The 12,459-nt window shown below is 44.2% G+C and overlaps 1 protein-coding gene across 1 annotated transcript in view; it reads left to right on the top strand.

Annotated features, from left to right (window-relative positions):
* Nucleotides 1-10,251, top strand: part of ITPKB (inositol-trisphosphate 3-kinase B) — a 105,511-nt gene extending 95,260 nt beyond the window's left edge. The window contains exon 8 of the mRNA XM_063444054.1: nucleotides 9,469-10,251. Coding sequence (XP_063300124.1) covers nucleotides 9,469-9,684 — 216 coding nt within the window. The 3' untranslated portion in view covers nucleotides 9,685-10,251. The remainder of the gene's footprint in view (nucleotides 1-9,468) is intronic.
* Nucleotides 10,252-12,459: the final 2,208 nt, after the last annotated feature.

Here is a 12,459-nt window from a genome sequence, read left to right as displayed (position 1 = left end):
ACCTCCGACACGGATACCGATAGTTCAAATACAAGTTCAGTACCCCCCAATATCACCCAAACGAGAGGCATTTTGAAAAAAGGGGTGGCTTTTTTAGGTCAAAACCCCCGAGAGGGGGAACCCCAATCACAATACAGGCAAACACGTTACAGGGGGAGGGCACGCAAACGATATTAAACTTTAATAACAAAGTCATCAATCTCTCTGATAAGGTACTCACTGAATCCCAGATCCAGGTTCTCGCAAGAGGGTTATCCTTCGTCCCTGTCCCCACATTCAACAAATTTGAATGGATAAAGGACATTCACCTCTTTGGGCGACGTTTGGCCCTTCACAAATTCTTTCTTATAGAGAAAGAAAAACGAGCTAAGGATCTGGGCTTCAGTATGAGAGAATACCAGTGCCTGAACGATCTGGTGTCCCTATTAGATGAGAATGATGGCCCTGAGTTGCTCCCCTACACCGATTTACGAACCAAAAGCAGGTTTACCCCTAATATCAAAGAGTACAGGAACATTGACATGTTCGTGGACTCCACCTGTAAGATGATACAAGACCTCAGGATGGACTCCCTTGAACCTCGACCACACAGTAACCTTTCAAGGACTGAATGGCAGGCCCTTAGTGAGTTACAGGGTGATGAAGATATCATCATCAAGCCAGCAGACAAGGGGGGGAATATCGTGGTACAAAACAAAATACAGTATATACAAATGACTCAAAACATACTGAAAGACAGTACCACGTACAAAAAACTACCAATAGACCCCTCAGCCAAATTTCAATCACTTTTGAAAAGTCTGTTGGATAAGGCCTTCGATGAGGGGGTCCTGGGGAAGGATGAATACTCATTTATCTATATAAAATGCCCTACTGTGTCAACCTTCTACTGTCTACCGAAGGTTCACAAACAGTACGAGAACCTGACAGGTAGACCCATTGTGTCCGGTTCCAATAACCTAACATGTAAAGCAAGCATTTATATTGACAAGATCCTTCGCCCCTATGTAGAGAAACTACCATCCTACCTTAGGGATACCAAAGATACCCTCAAATATCTAGCAGCTACTACCCTTCCCAAGGACGCCATCCTGTGCAGTTTGGATGTAGAGGCCCTGTACTCTTCCATTCCACACTCCCTTGGAATAAGACACACTAAGCATTATTTGGAGACTCGTGGCTCCAGACATCAAGGTCACACATCTTTTGTACTGGACTTGTTACAATTTGTCCTGACCCATAACTTCTTCCTGTTTGATCGCCAGTACTACCACCAGGTGCAGGGAACAGCTATGGGTACGTCTTGTGCTCCATCATACGCTAACCTGCACCTGGGATGGTGGGAGGAAAATGTGGTCTTTAGTGACTCTAACAGTGGTTACACCAAGTTTATCTTTATGTGGAAGAGATACATAGATGACGTCCTAGTGGTCTGGACTGGCACAAGGGATCTCTTCATATTATTTGTGGAGAGCCTGAACTCCAATGATCTCAATTTGAAGTTCACAATGGAGATAGGGGGCTCTTCTCTGAACTTCCTTGACTGCACGTTCAGTACTACCCCTGAGCACACAATTGAAACAACCCTATTCAGGAAACCCACATCCACCAACACTATGCTGAGATGGGAAAGTCATCACCCGACCACACTTAAGAGAGGCATTCCTGTAGGGCAGTATCTCCGGCTCAGGAGGAACTGTTCAAACCTGGAGGAGTTCATTATTCAGGCCAAAGTCCTTAGACTTAGGTTCAAGGAAAGGGGCTATCCCAATCGCTGCCTGAAGCAGGCGTACCAGAGGGCCCTACATAGTGATAGATTGGACCTCCTCCAAGACAAATCAACTCCCAATGAGCAAGCGCCGATCCGCTGTATTGCGAATTTCGACTCAGGCTGGGATCAGGCAAAAAAGATACTAGGGAGGTTCTGGCCACTCATATCACAAGATCCCCACTTCAAAGGAGCAGTCACCCCCTATGTATCCCTCACAGCAAGGCGTGGGAAAAACCTAAAGGAGACACTAGTGCCAAGCCATTTATCCTCTAAAAAAGCCGGGTGCAACTGGCTATCTTTACAGGGCACGTATAAATGTGGCAAATGTGTGGCATGTAGCTACATTTGCAGAGACTCCAAACATCTTAAGGACTCGTGCGATCAAGTAGCCTGCAGTGTTAAGCAATTTTTTAATTGCTGCACCAAAGGTATAGTGTACCTCCTGATATGCACATGCGGCCTCAGATATGTGGGCAAAACAATCCGCCCCTTCAAAAGACGCATTATGGAGCATATACACTCCGTGAGAAGTCTGAGGGATACTCCTGTGGCAAGACACATAAGAAACCAACACTCTGGTGACCCTAAGGGAGTAAGGTTTGCAGGTATTGAAAAGGTGACTGTAGGCCATAGAGGGGGTGACCTGGATCACATGTTGCTCAAAAGAGAGTGTTTTTGGATCTACAGATTCAAAACCTTGGCCCCCAACGGATTGAATGAGGGATTCACATTCACTCCCTTTATTGAAAAATAAACCACACCAGGATAATCATTTTATTACCATATATGTACATATATTTTCGTTTTTCTTTATTATGACTGTATATACTTTTGTTATCGTTATTATTTGTTTTTCCATTTGGTATGCTCATCCTTCTCCTTAACATCAGGGGTCCAGCTTACATACACTTACACAGGACAAGCACCCCCCACCCACATGTGTTAGTTTACCCTATATTCGTAATAGCAGAGAGAAGGACATCCACGAACTCAGTAGACCATCATCAGTAATTCTACCCGGCGGTCTACTCCAGCGAATGCGCTATTTGGGTACCACTGTTCTGGTCCCAATGCTAACACTTATTTTTGCTCGTGTTAGCCAGTAATTGATTGGGCTAAACGTTTGTGTTACATCTACTTTTTCCTCTCTCAACGCTGTAATACTATGATATATTGCAGTCACAGGAGCCACTTACTTATAGCCGTGCTGGATCTTGGGGTTACCCAGATATGTGTGCCACCGTTGTTTGGTCCTATGATTTCCCACATCACGGACTAATTCTTTCATGATATGGTGTTGGCACTCGAGGGGTTAATCAGGCCCCGGTTATCTCATTAGCATAACCCAATTCTATCTCAGCACGTCATGAGGGGGAGGGGTTTGTCTGAATCCGGCCATTTTGGCGCGGACACTACAGTACACGCCCACATGTTATGGGCTATTTAAGGAGCACCCTGAGCTTGCATACCTTTTGGCTAAGCCTCCGAAGAAGGCGCAGATAGTGGCGCCGAAACACGTGTCAGGCAGGCAGGGAGGTTATCCAGTGTCATTACTCTCGACTAAGATTTAGTTAGCAATCAAGGTTATTCAACGTGTGATTATAGAAATCTGGATTGTGAGATAGTCACCTTAGAGGCAGAAAGAGGGAAGGGACGTGTGGGGTTGGGGTGGGGAACTCTGTTCAGCACAGTTGATTCTCTCTCTCCCACAGTCTGGTTCCCCTGGCCACTGGAGGCTAGGCTCCAACAACCAGATCGCTGTCTCAGCTACATTGTATATATCCTGGACAGTGTGTTATCACAGATTATACATACCTTGTTTTGTTATTTCCAGTTGCCACAGTTCTCTCCTGAGTATGCAGGTTTTTGCTACTTTGTCTACCCTCACTAATCCCGGTTTGTTGGATTCGTTTTTTGGGCACTGACTGGAGGGTTCTATGTAGGCAGGCAGTTATCTGGTGGCATTGTTCTCGGCAAATATTTATTGGACAACTAAGGTTTATCCACGAGTGATACTAGCAATCTGGATTGTGAGATAGCCACCTCAGAGGCAGAAAGAGGGAAGGGACATATGGGGTTGGGGAGGGGAACTTTGTTCAGCACAGTTGATTCTCTCTCTCCCACAGTCCTGTTCCCCTGGCCACTGGAGGCTAGGCTCCAATAACCAGATCACTGTCTCAGCTACATTGTAAATATCCTGGACAGTGAGTTATCACATTAGTATACATACCTCAGTTTGTTATCTCTTGTTGCCACAGTTCTCTCCTGAGTATGCAGGTTTCTGCTACTCTGTCCACCCTCACTGATCCCGGTTTGTTGGGTTCATTTTTCTGGGTATTGACTGGAGGGTTCTATATAGTATAACTGCATCGAGTAACCAGTGCACTTGAGAGCTATTTTTACACATTGGGGGGACATTTGAAGTATCCTCCAGGGAACTTATTTTAGGACACTTCACCCCATCCAACGTGTTCTCTCTATTATAACCTCCTATATATTTGTTTTGTTTTTTTCTTTTTTTGTTTATCGCTTATCTGCGATCCTACTATAGGTCAATATACCTTTTTATACAGCATTCATTAAAGGTTATGTTTTACCCTCTGTATATATGCATGGATTTCCACTAGGGGGCGCCCAATTTATTCTGACCCACCAGGTCTGCTTCTCTATTTTCATACAATTGTGTAAGGGTTACCCCCTGGTCTGGTCGCCCCCGGACACACATGAAGTCTTTTCCCCTTGCTGGGAATCGCACTCATTTCTTTCTTACTCGATTACCTATTTACCTGAGGTTTGAAGATTCAGAGAACTGCACAGATGTTCCAAAACAGAGTTATCGTCAATTGTATTATCACTTTTTTTCCTGAGCACCAACATAATCCACAGCGCTGCACAACGGGTGAATTAACACCGGGTAGGGTGAGGCAGACAGAACCTAAAATTAAGCATGTGTGATACTTTTTATATAAAGTTTTTGGCTACATGACCCTCACACTGAATTGTAGTAAATTCTAAACTAGATTACGAAGCCAAGCTTTGAGATTATTGTTAAATCAGCTGTTTTGCAATGTGATTTTTGATTATTTAGTGAATAGACCCCCATCTGTCATTTTGTCCACCTCCCTTAACCCCCACATTGTTCTGCCCTCGGTCTCCCCGCCGCGGTACACGCTGTTCTGTCCAGCGCTGAAAGGGTTTCCTGTGTTGGGAAATGGATACAATGTGGAATGTAATGACATAATACAGCTAACATTCAGCAGCTACTATTCTTAAAAACCAAAAAAAGGCATCTCTTAGCAACAAGAGCATAACAAGCTGTGGTTAAGCTGCTGAAAATGAAAACTCTCTGCACAGATTGATGTCTATTTACGTTTATGACAAGATAAATGTTCTCTAGTGTATCCCATACACAGGCTGGATTCCCACAGTGTTCCGGCCGCTTGTCTCTTTGTGAAAATCGCACGGGTCGTCTGTGGTCAGCATCTTCACAGGCATTTTATTAAGCAACTTAATGAAGGCTTTAATGGAAATTAAAGGTCTCAAATGGTGGGGCCTTATTATCTGATGCGTCGAGGCATGGACTCCACGAGACCTCAGAACGTGCCCTGCAGCATCTCGCACCAAGACATTAGCAGCAGATCCTTTTCCTGCGAGTTGCAAGGTGGGGGGCTCCATGGATGGGATTTCCTTGAACAACAAATCCCATAGTTACATTATTTCATGTCCTCTATGCCCAGAATCTGATGGTAAAGGGTTACTCCAGCCAAAAAAACAGTGTTTTAAGAAAAACACTGTTGGAATAACCCTACCTAGCATGGAATGCCCCCCAAACGTAAAAAAAAAAAAGCATAAACTTACCTTGGTTCCAGAAGACATTTTCCTTCAGCCTGATCTTCCTCTGCTGATGTCTGTCCTGCTTACTGGACACCCTGGAGGTCAGGGAGGGCGGGCTGTGGAGTTGGCTGTGCCACTGGCAACATGCCCCCCTTCCCAGTACCCCTTGTGCTGTCTGGCGTTAGTATGCTAACTTTGCTCACAACTTGACACAGGAGATGGAGTTCCAAAATGGGTTAATCTCCGTATGTGCAAAGTGTCATACATGCATATGCAGACTCCAAATACCATAACCACTTCAAATCAATGACGTGTTGATGGAGCTTGGAGTAACCATTTAAACTTGCAAATGACGAACCATACAAGGGGCACAGTGTGTGTATATCAGCAGTGTGAATGCTACCCATATAAAAAAGTTACCTGTCGGGTCCATCTGAGAGGGCTTTACTGCAAGGTTACTGAAAAATATAGGATTATAGCTGCCTACAGAATTACAGAGTAGTTTCATTTTTTTGTACATGAATAAAACTGCTTACAGCTGCTGAACTACATACCCCCTGAGCCCAAGGGTGCGTTATTTTACTATTGTTACAATCTTTATTGCAATGAGATTTTAGCATACTGTATGATGTAGGTGATTGTGTAGTCACCTTCCTTGTTAGAACTCCTGCCTTGACTGTACCTTTAATTCTGTCTCCAAATCAACCTGCTCAGTCTAAACATGGCAAACTGGCAGCTGTACAACAGTTCTTGGCGCTTGAAGGAAGTTTCCTATTGACTTGTTTGAATGTCAGTAATGTACGCTCTGTTTGCTTATTGTACGCACACCTAGAAAAAAAATCAATAAATATCGCATAGAATGCATTGAAAGTGCCAGGCAATCCTTCCACATCATCATAACCTAGAGGGGTTTCTGACCTAGAATGCACTGGAAGTGTACTCAGAAAAACGTCTTTTGATGAACAGTTTTAAAGAGACACACTGTTTGAGTACAAAAATCACTGTTTAGTAGTTATATCCCCAATGATAACATGCGTGCATTTAATTATGCATTTTTTTCTTTGTGGGTTATATCTAAAAACAGATTGAAAAAGCTGTAGATCTCTTGCCTGCAACCTTTGTAAGCCCCCCGCCTCCCCCTCTTCAAACCCCGCCCACACTTTATGTGGCTGTCCAATCACAGACTTCCTAATGCAGCTCATTGTGAAGTCCTTGCAAGGCAGGTGCTCTGGGCAATTGCTGCCTCTTGAGTTTAGCTCCACTGAGCTAATCAAACCAGGAAGTAACAGGACCGGTTGTCTAATTGAAAGCCGCTGCCTTAATCCTAAGTCCACCCTGCAGGGATGCTATAATAATACTTATGGTACCTTGCAAACACAGTCACTCAGCCCCTCACAAACTCACACACATGCTGACAGACACATAGATACACACTCACACACACATACATTCCAGACACACTCATGAGGATACACACACATACCCAGATAAAACCAGACATACACTGACACGGTGATTCTAAATGCCAGGCTCAGTGACAAACATGCACACATGCCTCATAGCCACGCACAGGCAAACAAACACTAACATACTCACTAACAGACACACACAATGACAGAGTCACACACAAACGCAATTATTGAAATTTTAAATATTTTAGCTACCCTACTCTTTGCTTACCTTTTGCCGGAAGGTTTGCTTCCCTGTGGTCCATTGGGGATCTGGAATAGACTACTGACTGTAATGGGCAGTTTCTATCTTCACTTTCTCCCAATGTGGCCGTGCATGTGGAGAGGATGTACCTTGTAAGGGGTCAGCGCCATCTCCCTCTCTCCTCAATCTCCCTCTCTCCCACCCAGCTCCATCTCCCTCTCATCCACCCAACTCCATCTCCCTCTCTCCCACCCAGCTCGATCTCACTCTCTCCCACCCAACTCCATCTCCCTTTCTCCCCCAACGCCATCTCCCTCTCTTCTCAATCTCCCTTTCATCCCTGAACTCCACCTCCCTCTCTCCCACCCAGCTCCATCTCCCTCTCTGCCACCCAGCTCCATCTCACTCTCTCCCACCCAGCTCCACCTCACTCTCTCCCCTAACTCCATCTCCCTCTCTCGCACCCAACTCTTTCTCCCTCTCTCCCACCCAGCTCCATCTCACTCTCTCCCACCCAGCTCCATCTCCCTCTCTGCCACCCAGCTCCATCTAACTCTCTGCCACCCAGCTCCATCTCCCTCTCTCCCCCAACTCCATCTCCCTCTCTCCCACCCAGCTCCATCTCCCTCTCTCCCACCCAGCTCCATCTCCCTCTCTCCCACCCAGCTCCATCTTCCTTTCTCCCACCCAGCTCCATCTCACTCTCTCCCCCAACTCCATCTCCCTCTCTCCCACCCAGCTCCATCTCCCTCTCTCCCCCAACTCCATCTCCCTCTCTCCCACCCAGCTCCATCTCCCTCTCTCCCACCCAGCTCCATCTTCCTTTCTCCCACCCAGCTCCATCTCACTCTCTCCCCCAACTCCATCTCCCTCTCTCCCACCCAGCTCCATCACCCTCTCTCCCCCAACTCCATCTCCCTCTCTCCCACCCAGCTCCATCTCCCTCTCTCCCACCCAGCTCCATCTTCCTTTCTCCCACCCAGCTCCATCTCACTCTCTCCCCCAACTCCATCTCCCTCTCTCCCACCCAGCTCCATCTCCCTCTCTCCCACCCAGCCCCATCTCCCTCTCTCCCACCCAGCTCCATCTCCCTCTCTCCCACCCAGCTCCATCTTCCTTTCTCCAACCCAGCTCCATCTCACTCTCTCCCCCAACTCCATCTCCCTCTCTCCCACCCAGCTCCATCACCCTCTCTCCCCCAACTCCATATTCCTCTTTTCCACACAGCTTCAAGGAGCGGACGGTGCAGGCAGGAAAGTACAAACAAGCTCTTTCAGAAATACAACCTTCATCCCAATATTTCTGATGCTTGGCACCTATGCTGGTGGACCCTTCCCTCCACTCAATCTGCGGCAGTGCGAGGAGCAGCTGGCTGCGGTCGCTCCTCGCACCTCCTAATAGTGGTCATCCTTCTCGTGGTGACTCTCTCCTGCCCCATGCTACAGGCCCTGCTTTCCAGTTATGAGATTTGGTGGTGGTCGCGTGTCCCCAGTGAGCCACCTAAATCGTCTAAATAGAGAGCCACCGATGGATGAATGGAATTAACCCACCCCGTGGACAATAATACCCTCTATGGTTATAGCACTTTTATACGATTACTGACTTGCTCAGGAGATAAAGTTCCTATGTGTTTGTTGGGAAATATGATTTCTGGAGATGCTGAAGGTACAGGTGGAAGGGAACCTGGCCAGCTACAATAGCTTTAGGCCTAACGCATTTTAATAGGATATTGTTCATCGTGGTTGTCAAAAGGCCAGTTCCCTTCAAGTTTGTTGAATTGTTTAATTAAAGATTATAACATTTGATGTAATATCTGTTCCCTGCTCAAAGGAACAAGCAAGTTTAATAAATGTGACTCTTAGAAATTGCCAGTTTTATTTGTAAATTCTTTTTAAAACTTTCAGGACTAAGGTTTTTAAAAGCCCTGAATTCTTGTTAATTCTGAAGGGGTTAAAAGCGACTGTTGCCTATTAACCCATGGGGAGAGAAGCTGTCATTGCGGGGATATTCTAAATAAACACTGGTCAGCCTTGTTACACTTAATCTATTACGGCAAGGGTTAGGCCACGAATCATCTGAACGGATGACTGTTGTTCTTTGTACAGTCCTGTTAATAAACAAGTCACTGCCAAGCTGTTTGCATTGACCCTGCATATATAAAGACAGTATATATTTAATATAACCCTATTCTTCTTGTTGTTCTCCTGCAGGTAATTGGGAGTTCACTGCTTTTTATCCATGATAAGAAAGAGCAGGCCAAGGTTTGGATGATTGACTTTGGCAAAACAACCCCACTGCCGGAGGGTGATGTCCTAGACCACAGAATATCCTGGGTTGAAGGAAACCGAGAAGATGGCTATCTCTTTGGACTCGATAACTTGATAGACATCCTTTCTGAGATGGCCGAGGAAAACGATGTACATTAAAAGCCATGCGCGCTCTCCTGTGTTACGGAGTCCAGACTGACACTCCAGTGAATGCACTACAAAACTCATCCCAGATTACCATCGTTACCCTGTTGGAAGGACTGGATTTGTAGCAATACGTTGCAAAATCAAAGAAATATCCCATACGATTTCTGCAGTTTTAGAATTTGTATATAGTACGTTTGCCACAACAAACAAAATGACTTTTACTGATTTATCTACCAATGCAGGTCATTTGCTTTTGATGCTTAGCATCTTGCAGCTTGCCTGATAACTCATCGGGTTGTCCAATTATCCAAATGGATTGTAAGTCCCTTGCCTTAGTCCCGTGCCTTAGGGCAGCTTAGGAAAAGTTTCACTCAAAAAAAAAAAACGCTGGTGCAGTTTAGCTGCGAGTCTCTAATGCAATATTAACTGCCCCGGGCATGATATGTCATTGAGGATATCATGGATTATTGACAGTTACGTTGTTGCCAGTCACTCTGGATAAATGTTAGCTTTATGCAGGTCTGTGCATGTGCAGACCCTCTCGGTACCCCACTCACAATTTTTGTTTTATAACATTAGTTGTCTGAGTTCACACCAAGAGATTTAGATGAGTTCACACCAAGAGATTTATTGGTGTGAACTCATCCTTGCTGGGTTCTTGGGTTCTCAGCTCTTGCAACTGTTACCGGCCAGCCAGCAGGACAAGCTTTATTGAATAACATTGTTTCCAGGGCAATTTCTTGGGCAATTTCATGGCATTTCTGATTAACTACAGTTCCCATGATCCTCTTTACAGCTGGATGGCCAAAAGTCAATTTAGTCTGATCTCTCCCAGGGAACCTGAAAAGTGACTCGTTTATCCTCCTCGCTAGCAGTGATGGGTGTTATTCTAACCAACATTTAGAAAATGTACCCAGGGATTAACCAACATTCCTGATCATTATAGCCTCTCTCTGCTCTCTCTCTGTATTTGGCTAAAAGGTGTGATATGAGGGAACTTCAGCCGATATACAGGTATTAATTGAGTCCGGATTTATAATAATTATGAATACTTTTTATACAGCAGCAACATATACGGCAGCGCTGTACAATGGGTGGATGGACATAAAAGTAGTAGAAACAGGACAGGTTGGACAGGAAGTCCAATAGTAAATGCACTTACAGTCTAATGGGTTCTCTTTCAGCTTACTGTCACATGCAACTTAAAATATTTGAAATGTTTATTTTATTCCCTTTTGACATGGCATAACCAGAGCATACACTGTAAATTAAACAGTCACTCCCCAACCAATTAAACAAAATAAAAAAAAGCTAAGCCTCACCTCCATTGCTGCTGGGGGTAGAGTTTAACCTCAGACAGAGTTTAACCTCAGTAAGGGTAGTTACATAGCAAAACACTGCACATACAGACTCCGGGCACCAGGCCCACTTCAAATCACTGAAGTGGCCATGGTACTTGGAGAAACCCTTTAACATATCTCATGATCATAGGTGCTGTGAAGAGCAGAGCCGGGAACAAACTTTGGAATATATTCCCAAACTCGCTTCTCAGCAGGTGATCAGGGGAGCGTGTGTGTTCGTCATATGTCAGCCTGGATATAATAGTGCTACCGAGGAATACGCATAATACACTCCTCACCCCGGTGTGTGCACTAAAGTAATGTTTAAAGGGACGAGGGCTTGAAGATCTGTCACTCCCAGAGCTGTGACAGTCAAAGCTCTAAGCTTTTAATTGATAATACTTATATACTTTTTTTTTCTGCAAATACAGAGGATTTTTATAGATGGTGGATTCATCAAACCTAACTGCAAATTTCTATGGGGAATGACTGCCACCTAGTGGCCAAAATTCAGTATTATTCCATGGAACCTCATTTGTAAGCAGGTGAATAGGCTGTGCTAGATCATTGTTAACTCCTTCCCTCCCAACATGTATACATGCTGTTCTTCTCCCTGCAGTAAAACTCTGCAAACTGTCAGAGTATCTCTACAGAGAGACAGACCCTATGGGGGGGTTTAAATTAACAGTCAACTGTGGTGAATTAAGAGTCAGATTTGGAAAGGTTAGGCCAAAATAGCAAATTTTTAAAAATATGAAACGTGTTGTCTTTTTTTTTTTTTTTTTTCAGTTTAGATGTTTTGGCCCCGGTTTGGGGGATGTTTTGGCCCCGGTTTGGTAAATTCAGTTTTCAAATCACCACAATTCCCTGTTTAACAAATAAACCTCTTGGAGAATATACCCAAATAGGAATTAAGGCATTTCCTGTAGAATAGGTCAAACTGTGTGGCATTATCTAAATGGATTATAAAATGTATAGTAAGCTTTGTAAATAGATTTCTTCTTTCTGGGCTTTTTGATTAGTTGTTTGTTTTGTTTAAAAGCAATAGGCAGTGACACCAAATGTGTTGTGTGTTTTGTGGTGAAGTGTTCCTTGTTTTAATTTTTTTATGCTTTTTACATTTTTTTATATATATATAATTTTAATCCATTTCGCTTCTTCAACGTTTACATAGTTTTGTGAAATATTCTGTTTATATACCTTTATGAAAGTGCCTCGGGCTGGTGTTTATTCGTACAATGCATAGATTTTTAATTTATATTTATTTCAGTTTTTTTTATTACACAGGACACTAACTGCATGGCAATATGTTTTTGTGTATATTTCATTATATATCATTGTTTTTATCCTTTGAGTAGCATAGGGAAAAGCGAACATGCATTGCATGTCTCTCTGGCAAGTTAAAGGGTTAATAATGGTTTACCAATGACCTGTTGCTTTTTTACTT

Source organism: Pelobates fuscus, chromosome 2 (genome assembly GCF_036172605.1).
Source record: "Pelobates fuscus isolate aPelFus1 chromosome 2, aPelFus1.pri, whole genome shotgun sequence".
Lineage (NCBI taxonomy): Eukaryota > Metazoa > Chordata > Amphibia > Anura > Pelobatidae > Pelobates > Pelobates fuscus.
The sequence above is the reverse complement of the archived record's forward strand: the minus strand, read 5'-3'. Positions and strand labels throughout refer to the sequence as shown.